At 40.4% G+C, this 20,768-nt stretch overlaps 1 protein-coding gene across 1 annotated transcript in view; it reads right to left on the bottom strand.

Annotated features, from left to right (window-relative positions):
• Window positions 1–20,768, bottom strand: part of LOC110382117 (monocarboxylate transporter 12) — a 57,632-nt gene that overhangs the window by 16,850 nt on the left and 20,014 nt on the right. Inside the window, 7 exon segments of the mRNA XM_049839791.2 lie at window positions 1,410–1,536; window positions 2,027–2,206; window positions 2,956–3,082; window positions 3,543–3,574; window positions 3,576–3,678; window positions 4,330–4,449; window positions 16,545–16,844. Coding sequence (XP_049695748.2) covers window positions 1,410–1,536; window positions 2,027–2,206; window positions 2,956–3,082; window positions 3,543–3,574; window positions 3,576–3,678; window positions 4,330–4,449; window positions 16,545–16,689 — 834 coding nt within the window. The 5' untranslated portion in view covers window positions 16,690–16,844.

Below are 20,768 nucleotides of genomic sequence, written 5' to 3'. Positions count from 1 at the left end.
CCAGTCAAAAAAAGATCGAATTAGCTGCAAAAAGAGTTCCCAATATTTTTCAAAATTTATTTTAAACGAAATATATTTCGAAGCATGTTAGATACGCCCATTACGTTTCAATCACGGAGAAAGGACGAGCGGAGACACCATAAGGCAGGTAAGTCAGGCGCCTTCTTGTAGGTCAAATACGTGACCAAAACGATCAGTTACGAGGGAACTAACGAGACGTTCGGGGCCTTGACACTTCTGTCAATGATTTTGAGTTTCACAAAAAAATACCGGGTTCCAAAAAATACATAAGCCACCTTATTATAAAACGTGGTATTAAAAAAGTACCAGCTTTTCTACCACGTTTAAACCACCCCGTTCCGAACAGTTAGTGGACTAAACCTATTACTAAAGCGGGTAGGTACTTCGTAAAACCACGTTTTATAATAAGGTGGTGTAGGTCGGAGCTAGTAACGTTCCTCGTCCCCCTCGCACCCGCATGTTGTCGCGCTACTTTCTTAGGAGATTCTGCGTTATGACATCTTTTTTTTAACGACGTCAAAAATCATCAAATGCCCCCTCCCGCTGTGGGTTAGCAACGCTGAGTGTCAGACTCTTACTGACTAAACACCGTCGTGTTCCGTCGTAGGCCTTTTATGTACCAGCGCCGCGGTAACTCGCGCGAACAATCCCGCAGCCTTGGCAGACGCGTTATGACATCTCCGCTAGTTTTGTTCTCCGTGATTCTCAATATAACGAAGCTATGACCATAACATATACATATACATATAAAAACATATAATAAAAATGAATTTTGCTTACTTTACGCAGATGTCACCATGAGGCTCACTTGAGCAAGTTTCATTTTCAAAAAAACACCTTATTTTTTTGTATATCAAAAAAATATATTTTTTATGTATTCTCGCGTTTTTTTGTAACGGATATTTCTTTTTACTATGTATTACATAAACGACGATCATTTTTTTGTCGCAAAATATAACCTCTTTTTCTAGGATGGAAAAAACTTGACAACCTTTTTGCACAAGAAATTTTTATAATGAATTTAAATATTATTGTTAGCAATAATAATTAATATTAAATGAGTAAATATTACAATTTTAACACAAACATTAACTGCGAATTTAAAATAAATATAACCTGAAATTATTTTTCATCAAATTAAAATTGTGTCAAAAATTACCCAAAAATCGAAAACTTATAGGAATTTTGATAATCCCCAAACTTAAAACTAACTAACAAAAATTTTGACAAAGCTGGAAACAATTTGACAACACTGGAAACCCCATCAAAACAACTCAAACAAGCCCAAAAAACATCAATCCAATCAATTCCAGACCATTTGACATAACTGGAAAACATTCCAGCTTCATCAAAACTTTCGTCAACTTCATAAAATTCGTCAAACTGACCTGTGGACCGTCCTCATCTTCTTCCGGCTCCTTGTACTTCCTCACCATGTGTTCTTCTACTGGCTGGAAGAGCAGGGCTGCTGCCCAGACGTTGAGCATAATACCACCCAGAATTAGGACTGCGCCCCTGGAAAAAATGGGTGAATGGTTTAGAACGGGTGGACAGGCAAAACATTAGTTAAGGCTCCGAGATAAAATTATACAGAAGAATCGTTTTCTTAAAGGCTCTGAAACTACTGAATAGATTCGAGAAATATGCGTTTCAATGCTGGGAAGTTCCACTATTTTCGTGGTTCGAGTGGCATAGACTGTATTTTATCCTAGTACGGGGAAAGTTTTTATACCGCAGACAGTAGTTTGTAATATTATAAATGCGAAAATAAACCTTTATTTTTAAGCTGTGCTTAACAAATGAGTAATTTGATTCGAACTGTCTATCTGTCACGCTTTCAAGCCAAAACTAATGGACCAATTGAAATGTTTGGTACACAGACAGTCTAGCTAGAGTCTAAGAAAGGACATACTTTTAATGGCCTACTTCTTAACCTGATGCTGGAAATTGATCCCTCACTAGCGTATTAAGAATACTAAACAGCATTTATCAAAGACATACTCACTTATACCCATACTCTTCAAGCAGATACCTCAAGACGGGCGGCAGTATAATACTTCCAAAGGCGCTCCCAGACATACAGATGCCGTTCGCAAGCCCTCTCAGACGTACGAAGTATGATGTCACTATATATACTGTAGGAGGGAAGGCTAGACCAGCGCCTGTGCCTACCATCGCGCCAAAACTGGAAAAAATAAATAAAATTAAGTAGGTCAAGCAAAGCAAAGGCAAAAAAAGTCGTGGTGGCCTAGTGGGTAAACGACCAACCTCTCAAGTATGAAGGCGATCCCAACTTAGGCAAGTGCCAATGCAATTTTTCTAAGTTTGTATGTACTTTCTAAGTATATCTTAGACACCATTGACTGTGTTTCAAAAGGCACGTTAAATTGGTGTCCCGGCTGTCATTTGAACGTCTTTGGCAGTAGTTACGGGTAGTCAGAAGCCAGAAAGTCTGACAACCAGTCTTACTGAAGGGTATCGGGTTGCCCGGGTAACTGGGTTGTGGAGATCAGATAGACAGTTTCTGAATGTAAAACTGGTTTTCGGCTTATTACTTGAAATCTTTTACTTCGTCATAACCAATAACATATGAAGAACTATGTAAGGTTACCCAGTTGACTGTGTTTTGAGGAGATCAGATAAGACTGGAAGCCGACCTCAGCAAAGTTGGGAAAAGGCCAGACAGATTAAGATGACGATAGGCTTATTATCTATACTAATATTATAAAGAGGAAAACTTTGTTTGTTTGGTTGTAATGGATAAACTCAAAAACTACTGGACCGATTTTAAATATTCTTTCACCATTAGAATGCTATATTATCTGCGACTAACAAAGGCTATATTTTATCCCGATGCGGGCAGTAGCTCCCACGGAACGCGGGTGAAACCGCGGGATAACGGCTAGTTTAACTATAAAGTCGTTATAAACTCACCTAAAATACAAATAGGTGATAGAAAAGGCGCAGCTACTGAATATCATGCCGAACGCCGCAAAACTGCCGCCGATGAGGGTCACCGTTCTATACGACCATTTCACTGATAGGATCGATGATAGAGGACCTGGAATGCAAGAGATGATGTTTTAGTAATGGGAAGTTAAGAGAAGAAAATATAAAACGGTGGTCATTGTGTGTATAGTTGAATGGCCAAAGAGAGAACGGGGAGAGTGAACGGCTGGTGTCAGGAAGGAAGAAAGGGGGAGGGAGACAGGTAGAAGGAAAGAAGAAAAGGCCATGTGAAATATATAGAGAGGGGAGGATTGGAGAGAATTGAGAGACAAAGAGGGAGTGGGTGAGATGGGACGAAATTGTAATTCTAATTTGGGAGCAAAATGAGAAATAGAGGGAAGGGAGAGGGGACAGACACAGAGGTAAACAAAGGGAAATGGAAGAATTGGTGAAAGGAGATCGCTGGGTGTAGAATAAGCGGAAGAAGAAGGAGAGGGAAGAGAGTGGGAGGGAGGTGAGCTAGTGGGCGAGAATTGCTAAAGATTTTCATGTGACTTGTTTTCTTTTCAAACCCAAACTACTGTACAAGAAGTAGCACAGCGCTTGATGACGCAGACGCGCTAGATTGGAACACATCGTTGAACTCCACCAGTAGGACGCCAAAAGACTTGATAGTACCAGGTATTAGGATGTTCACTAGCGTTGCACCTGTGAAACGAAACGTTATGTAGGTCCAATTCGTAATAAAGTGATCATTGTTCTGAAGTGTAATGCCCGTTGTCACCAACAATCTTTTACCGTTTCCTTAACTAAGTGTCACTTAGAATAAGGGCTCCCCCAATAATAAAGGTTATAAGAGACATTTAACCTTTTTTGTTGGAAACGAAATTCGTATTAGGTGTTCCCTAAATGCTCTAATCCTAAAATCATACAATTACGATACGCTCTCGGCGCATTTTTTGTCAGATATGAATCGACTCTAACGGTAGACGCTACTCTTCATATATTTTTTTTTGGAATGATAATCAGAACTCTAAAGGGTCGGCGCAATATGTCATTCTCTTCCATTTTCCCCTGTCACTCGTCATACTGACACTCACTTCCTTCTTATTCATGTAATCTTTCAGTCAATCCATCCATCTTTTCTTAGGTCTTCCTCTTCCTCTCCATCCATCTATATTCATACTTAGCACACACTTTGTTACATGTGTATCATCCCTCCTCATTTCTTTCCCATACAATGACAATCTTCTACTTCTGATCTTTAAGAATCTTAAAGATGAGAAGTAAGCCGTATACTTCATCTTAAAGCAGTATACTCTAAATCTAATATAACAAACGCCACTGGTGGCAGATTACCTACGAGTACACACCATCCCCATTTGCCGTCGGGTGGTACCATCTCCCAGTCGCGTTCCGGCGCCGGACCTATGGTGAAACGACCTCCCCCCACCGCATTGGAGTCTTCTGGTAACTTAACTGTGGAAAGAAAGAGAACAATACGTTAATAATGGGGTTAAGTTTGAATGTATGTACCTAACCTAGGTAGGATATTCTTTAGTTTATAGATATTGTTTAGTTTAGTTTTTTTTTTTTTTGAAGAAATCACTTTATGGTACATGACTGATATTTAGACTGAAATACAAAAAATTGTAGGCAGAAAGTCTGAACCTAAACCATGAATTGCTAATGGCTGGGTCTCTGAATAATTACGAAAATCTTGGCTCGCACCATGTTTTCTTCTTTAGATAAATATTTGGACAAAACTTTCAAAGAAAACTGTGAGTCACGGGAAAATGTGTTGATCATTGTATCTTAGGGTGCGTCTAGACTGCCTATTCTATCGTCTCGTATAAAATCTATACCTACAAATATGTAGGTTACAGTAGGTACAGTTTTCTTTGAAAGTTTTGTCCAGATATTTATCTAAAGAAGAAAACAAATATGTAGAAATGTGTAGGTATATATTTTATACGAGAGGAGAGACTGATTTCTTCAAAAAAAAAACTAAACTAAACAATATCTATAAACTAAAGAATATCCTACTTCAATACCTATCAAGTAATCTGTAATTAAGTTGTATATATTTTAAGTTTAAGTAAATATGTGTATAACCTTAAATATTAAAACAACTGTACTATGAAAAAAAATCTGTGCCTAAATCTTCTCGTCAGACAAATGCTACGCTAAGCCTCATTGAAAATCGGGTCAGCCAAACACGAGATAATCGCGCACAAACACACATAGATCTAACAGAACCCCCTTTTTTTTAAATCTTTTAAAAAATACGCGTGCAACCGCGAGACAAACCTATATAAATAAGTGTTTAACCAAAGCAGTGTTATTAGTGCAAGTTAAAAACTGTAATATTTATAGCTACTCCCACGCTGGTTGGAAAGGCGCCAATTTTTGGAACTGAAGACTGGAATTATACGGGATGGTATTTCGTCAAGCGAGTTTGACCAAGTTAGTAGCTTTTGAGGCGTGCTGGTTTTAACAATGGACATAAAAAGGCGAAATAGAAAATAAAATTTAACAAACGGCTTATTTACACCTACTCTCTAAAATGAAATTAATTAAAATAATAATAACAATTACAAAATGGCATCAAAAAACTTATCATCACTGCCCACCGGGAGTGTACCTAAGAGGCTGGCAGCATTGCCACGTTGCGGTGGACGGCAAAAAAAATAAATGAAAAAGTATTTTTAACTAAATTAATTTATACAGAAGAAAACAATCTAAAGGTTCCGAAACTACTGAACAGATGTGAAAAACTCTTTCACTGTTGGGAAGCTACACTACCCAAATTTTACATAGGGTATATTTTGGGGGTATCTACAAAAAGAAGCTCCCCTGGGATGCGAGTAAAACCAGGAGAAATAAGTTTTAAAATGCCTAATACAAATCTCAATACGGTAGTCGACATCTATTCAAAAACCAATAATTTTATTAAACTGTTTTTAAAGTTACTTTCTATGCAATTGGTATGAAAATGCAAACTACGTCTAAATTTTTTTCAATAGTACCTAAATAAAAATTACACGTGACCCAATTAACACTTGGCCAATTTCTTTCCAACAGTTATGGAATTGGATCGCTGCCAGGCTGCAGGTCATAAGTTCTATAAACGTATATAAAATACCATTATTTATTACGGCTATTAAACTTTTAATTGCACTTTTTAAACTTTCAATGATTTATAAGTTGAAGATGCATCTTTGATGGAATATCTGCGTTTATCATCAGCCCAAGGAGTAAGGAAAGATGCATCAGCCTTAACTATGTTGGGGTCAGCTTCCAGTCTAACCGGATGCAGCTGAGTACCAGTGTGCCACAAGGAGCGACTGCGGCAACCCAATACCTCTAGGTAAGACTGGTTATCAGACTTTCTAGTTCCTGAGTACCCGCAACGACTGCCAAATATGTTCAAATGACAGCCGGAACCTAACATTTTAACGTGCCTCCTGAAACACAGAGGACCTCGTCATGCAAAGATGGATTGCCCGCGTCAAGTGTTGCTTAATCTTATGATCTTTCGACCCGTGTGGCTGTGCACGAGCTTGTTTCAAAGCTTCTTCATACTGCCTTATTCCCCCTAGTCCGCTTTAAAGTGTCTCTGTCATTCGTCATCCTTACGGTTAAAACAGAAGACTGCTTTCAATAACCTAAGTATCTAGAGATTTCTCATTAGATTTGTATGAGGCTAATGTCAAAAATCTATCTTTTCTCAAAGATAGATCGGTTATTGAAATTGACACTAACAAAATGAGAATCGCTTGCGTAGATAACGAAGCCGTAAAAAAATAATTACTATTTGTATTTGTTCCGTACATTTTCATTCTGTTGCTGAATGGTTATCGACGTAATTGATTAAGAGGAATATGGTAAATGGCGTAAATTATTGCTGTTATTAATTATTAAATGTATAATTCAATCATCCTTCCTTAATCATCATCTGCCTAGCCTTTTCCCAACTATTTTGGGGTCGACTATCCCGATGCAACTGAGTGTTTTCAATTAACCGACTGCCTATCTGACCTTCTCAACCCAGTTCATCAGTTCGGAGGCATCCCGATACCTCTAGGTAAGACTGGTTATCAGGCTTTCTGGCTTCTGACCACCCTTAACGACTGCCAAAGATGTTCAAATGACAACCGGGACCCACCAATTCGACGTGCTTTCAACTCGCCTAAACACCGAAGTCTTCAAACAAAATCTTCGCAACACGAATTTCAGTTTCAGGTGCGTCGTTGTAATAAATTTACACAATCTGAGATCTGACCTCCAAATACATCGTTTTGTTACACGCGACCGTGAAGACTAACATCTAAGTAATGTATTATAGTTTATGGTATTCGAGTAACCTTGGAATCTTGAAGCTAGAACTTGTTATTTTGTTGAATCTTAATATGTTATATTTTGGAGAGTAATAGGTTCATCCCATGCCCATGTGCCTGGGAGGACACGTAAAGCCGGCGATGACAATAGGCATGGTAAATAAAAAAAAGGAATAAGTCTGTTTTTTAGGGAAGTTACAGCCTTTTTATCGTCCCACTGCTGGGCTGCGGCCTCCTCTCCCACGGAGAAGGATTGAGCGTTAATCACTACGCTTGCTCAATGCAGGTTGGTTGGTGGTTTGGACTATATAGTATAAAAGTATAGGCTTTCAAACGAGACCATAAACATTTAACTGTATAATATTGTATCATTGGCGATCGTTGAATTTGTATAGCGCAAGAGGGTGATTCCATTTTTTTGCTCACGAGTGTATTTTGTTGAATCTTAAATTTTGGGAAAAAAACGCGAGATTTACAGTTTCTTCATACAAAGACAACGTGATTGTACATTAACACACACAAGTACATACATATATCTCACCCGCTTTTATGAAATAAGACATACAACACAAGTAATAAACAAGATTTTCCGTCATAAAATGGTGGCTATATTAATGGCGTGTTCATGCGCCATTAACAGAGAAATAAAATAGGGATCATAACCTCATCTTAAGTTTTATGGAATAATGGCAAAATTAATATTGAAGCAAGAAAATAAATAAATTTGTCACGTCTCAAATAAATCTGCAGTAATAAATAAATCTATATTAATCCCTACTAATATTATAAATGCGAAATTAACTCTGTCTGCCTGTTTCGCTTTCACGTTTAAACCATTAAAGTGATTTTAATAAAATTTGGTAAGTACAGAGATAGAACCTTGAGACAGAACATGGGAACTATCCCATGTTAAATGGATATAAACTATATGTGGGATAAAAACTATTTTATCCCGGACTTTTGAAGAGTTCTCTTGAAAACGCGATATAACCGAACTGTTCGCGGGCAAAGCCGCAGGCGAAAGCTAGTAGGCTATATTTTATCCCAGTACGGGCAGTAGTTCCCACAGGACGCGGGTGAAAACGGCTAGTCCTAAATAAGTGCAATTGTATTGACAATTAATATGTTTTTGTTCATCATAGGAAGCCTGATGTTTCTATTGAACGTACTAACCAGCCGTATGTTTTCAACTATAAAAGGATTATATTTTTAGATACGTTTAATTGACTGCAAAGCGTCCAGACTCCAGACTCTTTAAAAACAAACAATTTAAAATTACTAGATCTTTGTGAAATAAACAAAGAATCCATTATTTACATTCTCACTTATATCATTAATACGAAAGTAACACAAAACTACTGTACCATCATCATCTCCCAAGCCTTTTCCCAACTATGTCGGGGACGGCTTCCAGTCTAACCGGATGTAGCTGAGTACCAGTGTGCCACAAGGAGCGACTGCCCTATCTGACCTCCTCAACCCAGTTACCCTTTAGCAAGACTGGTTGTCAAACTTCCTGCCTTCTGACTACCCGTAAAGACTGCGAAAGATGTTCAAATGATAGTCGTGACCTACAGTTTAACGTGCCTTCCGAAACATGGAAAAACTAGTTATACATAGTACAATTGAGATAACTAGGCCTTTTTTTAACGACGCCAAAAATCATCAAATGACCCCTCTCCCGCTGTGGGTTAGCAGCGGTGAGGGAGTGTCAGACTCTTACTGACTAAACACCGTCGTGTTCCGTCGTAGGCCTTTTATGTACCAGGGCCGCGGTAACTCGCGCGAACAATCCCGCAGCCACGGAGATTACCAAGCCTTAGCAACATAATACGGATGACACACAACACAAAGACACGCCCCACTGCGAGTGCAAAACAGCTGTGTATGACTATATGAGTCACAAAGGCAACGATCGCTGAGTTTTTGTTTGTGAACCCGAGTTACCTAAACAATGACGAGTATGTACAAAGGTAGAATATCATAAGAGAAAAATTGTACTGAAACTGATTGACCTTAAACGCTCTCATTCACGAAGTAGTGTAGGTAGGAAAAACAAATGAATGTGTAACATTCAAATCATAATATTATCATTTGCTTAGCCTTTTCCCAACTATGTTGGGGTCGGCTTCCAGTCTAACTGGATGCATGAGCACCAGTGTGCTACAAGGAGCGACTGCCTATCTGATCTCCTCAACCCAGTTACCCTGGCAACTCAATATCCCTTGGTAAGACTGGTTGTCAGATTTTCTGCCTTCTGACTACTAACGACTGCCAAAGATGTTCAAAAGAAGATACACACATACAAAAATAGACAAAACAATATTTATAACCCTTCTAATTACAACAAATAATATAATTTAAACTCTTCTCCTTAACTTAACATATAAAATACTAAATTCGCTGAAAACCGCATGAAAATAGCTATATCCAAACCCGAGATACTCGCGCACAAACATACAGACAAGTCAAAAAATCAACTGAAAATCTCCTTTTCTTAAAATCGGTTTTAAAAACATCACATACCGTTTTTCTCATCACAGTGTTTATCACACATAGCACTGTTTCAGATAAAACTGAGCTAATTCTGATGAAATCCAATGAAACTAAATGCTAGATATCGCGTGTTTGCGAACAATTTTGCGTTGTATCCTTGCACGCTAGGTACTAAGGGCTAGATCAGATGGAACTAGTTTGTATTTTGAATAGTGGCTGTTTTACTCGCGTTTCGAGAAAATTATTTACTGTACCAGGATAAAATATGGCATATGTTACTCACAAATAATAAATTAGTCTTCTAGTGGTATGGAATTACAAAAACATGTATGACCGGAAAAAATTACAGTGAAAAAGTACTGAAAGAAATCTATGTACTATCTATAGTAATATTATAAATGTTTGTACCCTTAAAGGAACCGAAACTACAGAAGCGATTACAAAAATTATTTCAAAATTGAGACGCTCGCTACACTCTTCCCAAGAAACACAGGCTATATTTTATCCGTGGTTCAGAGGGGAGGCGAACGAAACCGCGGCAAAACGGTTACTTATTGATAAAACAAAATTTTATTCTTTGCTCGTCCTGTATTTTCCCTATTCGTCAATTGTTTCATCAATTTGAACTTGAACTCCTTCATACTTCATCTCATTCACACATTCATTCATGCTCAACATATCTCACTCACCATTTAACGTTCCTACATACGTACACATTTCTATAATCCAGTCGTCTAGACAGAAAGAATATGTAATATAGGTAAATATAGTGCTTGTTCAGACGGAGTTAGTCGACTACCAGTCTAGACTTAGGTTAGTCTATTTAGGACATTGGCCTATATTTCTTAGATAATACTGTAGATAAAAAACTTAATCATTTGAACATCTATGCCAGTCGTTACGGGTAGTCAAAAGCTTGAAAATCTGACAACCAGTCTTGCCAAGGGGTATTGGGTTGCCCGGGTAACTGGGTTGAGGAGGTCAGATAGGACAGTCGCTCCTTGTAAAACACTGGTTCTCAGCTGCATGCGGTTAGACATAGGATAGTTTTTATCCCAGACTTTTGAAGAGTTCCCTTGGAAATGCGATATAACCGAATTCTACGGGGACGAAGCCGCGGGCGGAAGCTGGTACGTTTATATAAATCCAGTTGTCTAGACAGAAAGAATATGTAATACTTGTTCAGACAGAGTTAGTTGACTTACAAGTCTAGAGTCTAGACTTCTATTCAGGACATTGGCCTACATTTCTTAGATAATAAGATGTTAAAGAAAAACATAAATGAAAAAAAAAACAAAAACTATTTAAGCCTCAAAAAAAAATTTATCTACCAATAAATATGTAATTGGGTTACGAGTTTTGTAGGTCCCACTCATTAAATCTTTCAATTCAATGTCGAATAATTTCAGCTAGTTTTTATCGTAAGACGTTTTTTATGCTAGCAATTTCCACTGGAGTCCCGAGGGAACTACTTCCCGCACCCGGATAAAAAGTAGCCTGTGTCCCTTCTCAGGCTTTAGACTATATGTGTACCAACCGTTTGGTATGGGTGCTGTAGATTTAAGGTTATGACACATTATAGCGGCACCGCAACAACACGGCTCCACACCAGCATTTAAGTTGTCATTCAATTTAGAGCATTAAATCGTGTATAGACGCCGTGCTGCAGCCGTGCTGTTGCGGTGCTGCTATAATGTGCCACAAGCTTTAGCGTGAAAGTGCAACAACCAGACGGAGTGACTTTCTCATTAATAATATCAAGTAAGGATTTCAGTGTTCAATAGTTAAAACCTTATCTATAAATAACTCTTATTAAGTACTTAAATAACCTACTTACATAGTAACCCTAATAGTTACTTTACGTCAAAAGAACGCTCACAGTTATTATTGAAACATTTCAATTAAAGTTTTCCTGTGTATTAAACTATTATTTATTACCAGATAACTGCGCAGTTAAAAAACATTAAATTATTCATGGACAAATATTGATTTATGATGCACCAGCTGTTCTCCACAGTTCAAGTTGCAGTTGAAGGGTAAGTACTAACCCGCGCAAAGGGATGAAAAGTATCCTACAGCCGCAGTAACTTACGCTTAAGTAAGTGCAAAATTATTATTATACTCAATTTGAGTACACACGTAAACCAATGGCATACATACAAAAAAATAAACTGCTGCTTAAAATATTGGATCAATTGTGTCTGCTATTCGCATTATTAAACTTAATTTTGCAAATCAAAAGTCATGTTAAGATTATATTTTATCTATCTATCTATAGGGAAGAGCCTTTGCAAATCGAGTATAAATAAAAATAAATTAAAATATACCTTAACAAACCTATAATTACGATCATATCATGAACCAAAATCCCATACCATACATAGTACACGTGAATCTTCGAAAATATACCTGTTTACTATCTCATTAACACGGTCGAGTGAAGTTAGCGAGTCACTAACGACGTGTGAACAAGCCATTAGGGGTTCTTGAGAATTGAGAATTTTCACGGAATTTTGTTAGTTTAGTATTGAGACTAGTCAGTAAGTCAGATAGCCAGTCGCTCCGTGTAGCACACTGGTACTCAGCTGCATGCGGTTAGACTGGAAGCCGACCCCAACATAGTTGGGAAAAGGCTCGGAGGATGATGAGTATTGAGACTAGTCAGATAGCCAGTCGCTCCGTGTAGCACACTGGTACTCAGCTGCATGCGGTTAGACTGGAAGCCGACCCCAACATAGTTGGGAAAAGGCTCGGAGGATGATGATGATGAGTAATGAAACTGGTATAAGACTTACTAAAAAAAAAACATCTGATTATAGCGGTTACACCTGTATCTCAAGAGAACTATCTCCCGCATCTGGATAAAAAGTAGCCTGTGTCCTTTCTCAGGTTGCTGAAAGTATTTCTGCCGGGACGTGGGTGACTAGCAGTGCTTGGTACGTCGTTAGGATGACATTGCAATCAAGTTGGATAATAAGTATAACTAAATTGTACAGTTCTAAATGGCAATCGGCTAACTTCATGTTATTTCAAAAGTATTTTATGAAATCTAAATCAATGTACACTTATTTACAGAAAAACAGTACTTTGAGTACATCAAATATTAAGACAAGCCCCCAAAACGCCCACATTTCACCACTTCCTATGTGTTTCCCATGTTTTATGCAAACAAATGATATTCTTATTTTACTGGAAAGAACGAAATGGCGAACAATTTCCCCAATTATTTTTAGCACAAATTACTTCTAAACCTACCTTTTAACTTCTTATATCTGTGTTTAGCCATTTTATTCACGAGAACACTAATCACAGCACCACAAAATTAAGACTCCAATATATTCTACCAAAGAGGTGGGTTTGAGAAAAGTTTGCTGTAAGTACCCACATGATTTTTATAATCGAGTTTTGGACACTGGTCTTTTAGGCCCGAGTTAATTAAAACAAAAACGTCAGTTTTCTTAAAATAACTAAATACGAAATTCACGTTCAATTTACAAAATAAACTGTTGTTTTGAGAACAAAACTTCTTAAATGAAAATTATGTACATATATTCATTTACTTATTAAAAACAAATATTGGAAATAATTAGGCTTTCTCATAAAATTACATTTGAGAAAATTAAACTTTTTTATATTTATATATATATATATATATATATTTTTTTTTTAAATTCTCAGTAATGGAAGAATTATTATTTTGTTTTTGGAGAAATAAATATTATTTTGTTGTTATTTTATTAATTTTGGATAAGTACATGATATAACAAAAAACCATACAACTACATGATTTATGTCAACAAAATATATCTGTGAGTAAAAACATTGTCATTTAGTGAATCTCTTTATTCCATTAAATTATCACTTGTTTTGTTTGTCCTACTATTAATTCTTCACACCATGACTAACTGAGTTGTTTGTCATAGTGGGACTGACTACCCGTAACGACTCGGGTAGTCAGAAGCCAGTAAGTCTGACACCAGTCTAACCAAGGGGTATTGGGTTGCCCGGATTACTGGGTTGAGGAGCTCAGATAGGGCAGTCGCTCCTTGTGGCACACTCGTACTCAGCAGCATCCGGTTAGACTGGAAGCCGACCCCAACATAGTTGGGTAAAAAGCTTTGAAGATGATGATGATTTATGTCAACTAAAATGTTATTTAGTGAATCGCTTTGTTCCACTATCACGCGTTTTGTTTGTCCTATTTATTATTCACGCCATGACTAACAGACTTGTTTACAAGCTTATTCCGTTGTTTACAAGTTAAACTGGTTTATTTGTTAACTGTCTGTTAAAAGAAATTGAAGTTAATTTATTTATTTACTTTAAATCTGAATGTTTGTTTGGATTTATAACTTTTAATAAGGTGTTTTTATGTTAAGCCCTTTTGGAAAAAAAAAAAACAAAAAATAATTTATATTCAGTATTTACCTGATTAAGTATTTCTCTTTAAAGTTACCCTATGAACCCAAAAATTGGGCTAAAATCGGCTTAGAGCCTGTCGCTCAATAAGATTGTTTCCCGATTATCATCCTCCGAGCCTTTTCCCAACTATGTTGGGGTCGGCTTCCAGTCTAACCGGATTCAGCTGAGTACCAGTGCTTTACAAGGAGCGACTGCCTATCTGACCTCCTCAACCCAGTTACCCGGGCAACCCAATAGCCCTAGGTTAGGTTAGGTTAGGTTAGGTTCGTGCGGTCCATGGCCCTATATGGGGCCCCTGTGTGGGCGATGGACCTGGCGGCCAGCACTCTAGCCATTCTGCGCAGACCGCAGAGGGCGATGGCCGTCAGAGTCGTCCGCGGGTATCGCACGATTTCCTACGAGGCGGCTTGCGTCCTGGCCGGATCCCCGCCCTGGGACCTAGAGGCTAAAGTACTCGCGTCGCTGTATCGGTGGCGCGAGGAAGAGCGGGCACGGGACTCGAGGCCGGTGCAGCGGCAGATAGCGCAGCGCCGAGCAGAGCTCCGTCAGGTCTTGGTGGCGGAATGGCGGCAGAGGCTTCTGCGCCCTACCGCCGGCCTCGCCACCGTCGAGGCGATCCGGCCAGTGCTCGACGACTGGCTCGGGAGAAGGCACGGCTCCCTGTCGTTCAGGGTGACGCAGGTGCTGTCGGGGCACGGCTGCTTCGGCAAGTACCTGTGTCGCATAGGCAGGAGCCGGACGCTCGGTGCCACCACTGCGTCCATGGCGGGGAGGACACGGCGCAACACACGTTCGTTCAGTGTGTTGCTTGGGAGGAGCAGCGCCGTGTCCTCACAAATGAAGTAGGAGGCGATCTGTCGCTGCCGGCCGTGGTACGGAAGATGGTCGGCAGCGCAGAGTCGTGGGACGCAGTGGTGTCCTTCTGCGAGGACGTGATGTCGCAGAAGGAAGCTGCGGAACGGGAGAGGAGATTTCAACTGCCGATCCCGCCCGCAGCAGGCGCTCCGGGCGCCGGAGGAGGGCAGACAACGCCCTCTTCCGCCCCCCATGAACGGGTCCAGGGGCGAAGGACTTGGGGAAGTCCCCGCCCCCTATTCAACGGACCCGAGGCGGAGGCGCGCGCGGGTGTCGACGCGCGCCTCTGAGGCGTTGCACGGGGGAGTTTAACACCTCACCCCCCCGTGCCCGAGGCGAGGCCCGCAAGGCGGGCCAGCACCAGTGCGGGGCTGCGGAAGAATTTGGATTCCCGCGGCCCCGCGCCCACGTAAGGACACAGGGGGTTTTAGCCGGTAAGAGTCCGGCACACCCCTCCGCCTCTCCCAGGCGGAGGAAGTCCATGAGGATTTCCCGAGAAAAAAAAAAGGTTAGGTTAGGTTAGGTTCCGCCGGCCTTGCTACCGTCGAGGCGATCCGGCCAGTACTCGACGACTGGCTCGAGAGAGGGCACGGCTCCCTGTCATTCAGGGTGACGCAGGTACTGTCGGGGCATGGGTGCTTCGGCAAGTTTCTGTGTCGCTTAGACAGGGAGCCGGACGCTCGGTGTCACCACTGCGTCCATTGAGGGGAGGACACGGCGCAACACACGCTCGCTGAGTGTGTAGCTTGGGAGGAGCAGCGCCGTGTCCTCACAAACGAAATCGGAGACGATCTGTCGCTGCCGGCTGTGGTGCAGAGGATGGTCGGCAGTGCAGAGTCGTGGGACGCGGTGGTTTCCTTTTGCGAGGACGTGATGTCGCAGAAGGAATCTGCGGAACGGGAGAGGGAGATTTTGACTCCCTTCCCCGGTCGCAGAAGGCGCACCGGGCGCAGGAGAAGGGCGGACAACGCCCTCTTCCGCCCCCCATGAATGGGTTCAAGGGCGAGGGACTTGGGGAAGTTCCCGCCCCTACTCAGTGGACCCGAGGCGGTGGCACGCGCGTGTGTCGGCGCGTGCCCCTGAGATGATGCACGGGGTAGGCGAACACCTCACTACCCCGTGCAAGAGACGAGGCCCGTGCGAGGGCCAGCACTAGTGTGGGGCTGCGGAAGAATCTGGATTCCCGCGGCCCCGCGCACACGTGCAAGGAGGACACAAGGGGGTTTTAGCCGGTAGGAGTCCGGCATACCCCTCCGCCTTTCCCCAGGCGGAGGAAGTCCATGAGGATTTCCCCCTCCCAAAAAAAAAAGGTTAGGTTAGGTTTCCCGATTATAACCCATACTTATTCCGAACCCCGTCAAGAGCGCGAAATATTATCAATTTGCTTAAAAAAACGTTTTAAACCACAAAAAAAAAATATTTCTAAAATAAAGACAAGAAAAAAAATAGTAAAAAGCTCACCTTTCTTCGAAGACTTAACAGCCACAAGTCCGCCATCTTGATTCTGCTGAGCCGGTACAATCAACACCTGATTCTCTTCTAGAAGCTTTTCATTCGCTTCATCTCCCTCATTCTCCTCCTTAACACTTTTGACAGGAGTCGCCATCTTGGATTTTCTCGCTACGCAATATGGCTGCCAGTTGTCATACTATAAAGTGTACTGACTCGTACACTGGAATGTTAAAACTATATTTTTCTTTTGTATACGTGTCTACATAATTCTATGTAGTTTATCAGTCTTATTTATTGGCTGGCTTTGATCTGTAACAAATGAAAAATAAATTGATTAGGGTGACTTTATATATGTATATCTACAAAAAATATCGATAACAATCAGCTAGGGTTACAATGCGTTTTCGTTTTTGTGGATAAGTCTTGGTTGTTAATATATTGGGTTGGTATGAAAGAAATTGTTAAAATGTTACAGATTTTTATAGCAAGGACCTTCCTCCTTTTTTGGAAGTCAGGTTCACTAATTTGGAGTGATAGCGCGACAGACATACACAGTTACTTTTGTGTAGTCTACTTATTGGTACTATAAACATTAAACAACCATGTAAAAAAAATCCCAGCAGATCAAAACTAATATAATAAACAGGAAACAATTTTTTGTTTATTTGTACCGTAAAAACTCCGAAACTACTGACCCAGACTGATTTGAAAAATTCTTTAACTATTGGAAAGCTACACTCCTTCCGAGTAACATAGGTTATATTTTATCCCGGTACAGACAGTAGTTCCCACGGGACGCTGGTGAAACCGCAGGAAACCAGCTAGTATCCTACTAATATTATAAACGCGAAAGTTTGTATGTATGGATGTATGGATGTTTGTTACTCTTTCACGCAAAAACTACTGAATGGATTTTAATGAAACTTTACAATAATATAGCTTATACATCAGATTAACACATAGGCTACAATTTGTAAACATATTGTTCGAAATACTAAACCTGCGCAGACGAAGTCGCGGGCACCAGCTAGTTAAAATATAAACACAAAAAATTCCAAGACTTCTAAAACTTGGTCAGCAACCACAGATTTTAATCAACCACCAACATAGTTTACGAACCATGAAGAGGCTATAAAAAACAAACGCTATGCGTACTGTGTAAAATCACTAATTGATGTTCAACGGTAAGCTAGTAGCAAGTAACGAGTAGTTTCAATGTCAAGGTTATAAATGACATTGTATGAAATTCACACCACAGTCTTCATCTGGTTAGCCTTTTTCCAACTATGTTGGGCTCGGCTTCCAGTCTAACCGGATGTAGCTGAGTACCAGTGCTTTACAAGGAGCGACTGCCTATCTGAACTCCTAAACACAGTTACCCGGTCAACTCCTTGGTAATACCGGTTGTCAGACTTTCTGGCTTCCGACTACTCGTAACGACTGCCAAAGATGTTCAAAAGACAGCCGGGACCTAGAGTTTATCGTGCCTTCAGAAACTCGGATGAACTCGTCATGACAAGATGGTCGCCTATCCACGGACCGACCACACCAAGCGTTGCCTAACTTTATGACCATTCGATCCTCGCGGCTTTAACTTAGCCGTAACTAACATTTTTATTGAACATCCTTATTTAATCTCGAAGTTTTTGATTGGCATTCACAGCTTCCTGTTCTAAGACCTTTAGAACAAAAGGAAATGGCAGTCAATTAACGTAATTAGCCTTAATAAGGAAATGAAGGTATTGCGGTTACAAACTACAGTGGAATTATAGATTGTTAACGTTTTAGGCGGTTGCTCTGAGGATAGTTGACCATCTTGTCGAAATGAGTTCTTCCGTGTTTCGGAAGGGCCGATAAACTGTGGGTCCCGGCTGTCATCAAACATCTTTGGCAGTCGCTACGAGTAGTTAGAAGATAGTTAGTATGACTGACAACCAGTCGTACCAAGGGATATCGGGTTGACCGGGTAACGGGGTTGAGGGGGTCAGATAGGGCAGTCGCTCCTTGTAAAACACTAGTTCTCAGCTGCATGCGGTTAGACTGGAAGCCGACCCCAACATAGTTGGGAAAAGGCTAGACAGATGATGATGATGGTGATGATAGTTACATACAGGTCAACATAATAAAAACGTGTCTATACTTGATAAACAATAAAATATCAACATACATATTTACTGTTTACAATGAACTGACAACCATTTCACAATTAAGACGTATCTCTGTTCAAAGAACCGATTATATTATTTACATAGCAATTATCGCTCAGAGATAAAATTATAAAGAAGTAGGCTTGAGACTGTTAAGGTCTTTTCGCGAATAAGTATCATCACAGTTTGATTAAATCATAAAAAAAATTGGGACAAAACATTGCTTTAGAAATGTAGTCTAGTTTTTTAAACTTGGAGATAAGATGGAAACTTCTCTTCCGAATCCGGATTTAAAGCCGACGTCAAAAATCATCAAATAACCCCTCCCGCTTTGGGTTAGCAGCGGTGAGGGAGTGTCAGACTCTTACTGACTAAAAACCGTCGTGTTCCGTCGTAGGCCTTTTATGTACCAGGGCCGCGGTAACTCTTTCGAACAATCCCGCAGCCCCGACAGGAAAGCCTCCTTCCTCGATAAATAGGCTATCTAACACTAACATAAATTGTCTAATCGATCCAGTAGTACCTAAGTTGAGTGCGTTCAAACAAACAAACCCCTTCGGCTTTGTAATATTATGGTATACTAGCTTTTGCCCGCGACTTCGTTCGCGTGGAATAGTGACTTCCGGCAGATTTTTGGTTTGACCAATAGATGGCGCTATATGTCCGGAATATTTTTTTTTTTTGAAATAAAAACTATCCTTTGTCCTTTCTCAAGTTCCAAACTATGTCTGTACCAAATTTCACACAAATCGGTTCAGTAGTTTAGGCGTGAAGAAAAGACAGAGAGACAGACAGACAGAGTTACTTTCACATTTATGATATTAGTTAGGATTTAAAGCAGAAAGCAGGCAAAACAACGGTCCATAGCTAGTCAATAACTACTAATAATAAGAATCATTTGGACCCAAAGGCTCCAAAACTATTGGACCGATTTGAGTAATTCTTCCACTGATGGAAAGCTACCCTCTTCCCGAGGAACATAGGCTATATTTTACCCCTGCACGGGCAGTAGTTCCCATGGAAACGCGGACAAAACCGCGGTCCACACCTAGTTTTATATAAAAATAGACATTATGCTAGACTTACTACAATACGATAGTATTATCTAATCAACGACTGAAGAGTGAGATTAACTTCACATATATCGTTTATTACGCTTCATTTAACCTAATCGCTTTGATAACGAATAAATAGAAAAAAGGAAAAACAAAAATGACACGCCCTCATTTGTTTTTGAGAAATGGTTGAAGCATGGTATTCATGCGGAGATGGTATGACAGATAATCAACATGACTGACTGGCTCGTGGCTAAGTTACAACCGCGTGGCTCGATCGATCATAGGGATAGCAATATTTGGCGTGGTGACCATCTTGTCATGATTTCGTGTTAGGCTCTAGACAGACGGACTGCATTTCAACTGCATTCCAACTGCAATTTGCAGTTCAAGGGCAGTTTGAATACAGTTGACACGACTGCAATAGAACTGCAAATCAAACGTGCAGTCCGATTGCAGATGGGAAATGCAGTCCGTCTGTCTAGAGCCTTACAGATGGCACGTTAATTTGGTAGGTCTCGTTGGTAAAGAACCATCTCTCATGTACGAGTGTGGTTTCGATTCCAAATCAGGCAAGTACCAATGAAACTTTTCAAAGTTTGTATTTATTTTACTTTCTAAGTATATAGGACACCAATGACTATGTTTCGGATGGCACGTTAAACTGTAGGTTCCGGCGGTCATTTGAACATTCTTGGCAGTCGTTACGGGTAGTCAGAAGCCAGGAAGTCAGACAACCAGTCTTACCAAGGAGTATCGGATTGCTCAGGTAACTGAGTTGAGAAGGGCAGATAGGCAGTCGCTCCATGAGGCACACTGGTACTCAGCTGCATGCGGTTAGACTGGAAGCCGACCCCAACATAGTTGGGAAAAGACCACGCAGATGATGAGATTTCACGCGATGTGACATCACCATTCGAGTAGCAACAAGTTTCCAAAAACCCTCATATTTGTAATCTATAAAACAGCATATTGCTATCATATAATGTGTTTAATCAAATCGGCATTACTTTAAGTACAATCAGCTTCAG

This window comes from Helicoverpa armigera, chromosome 31, assembly GCF_030705265.1.
Source record: "Helicoverpa armigera isolate CAAS_96S chromosome 31, ASM3070526v1, whole genome shotgun sequence".
NCBI classification, from domain to species: domain Eukaryota; kingdom Metazoa; phylum Arthropoda; class Insecta; order Lepidoptera; family Noctuidae; genus Helicoverpa; species Helicoverpa armigera.
This window is presented reverse-complemented; position numbering and strand designations above follow the sequence as displayed.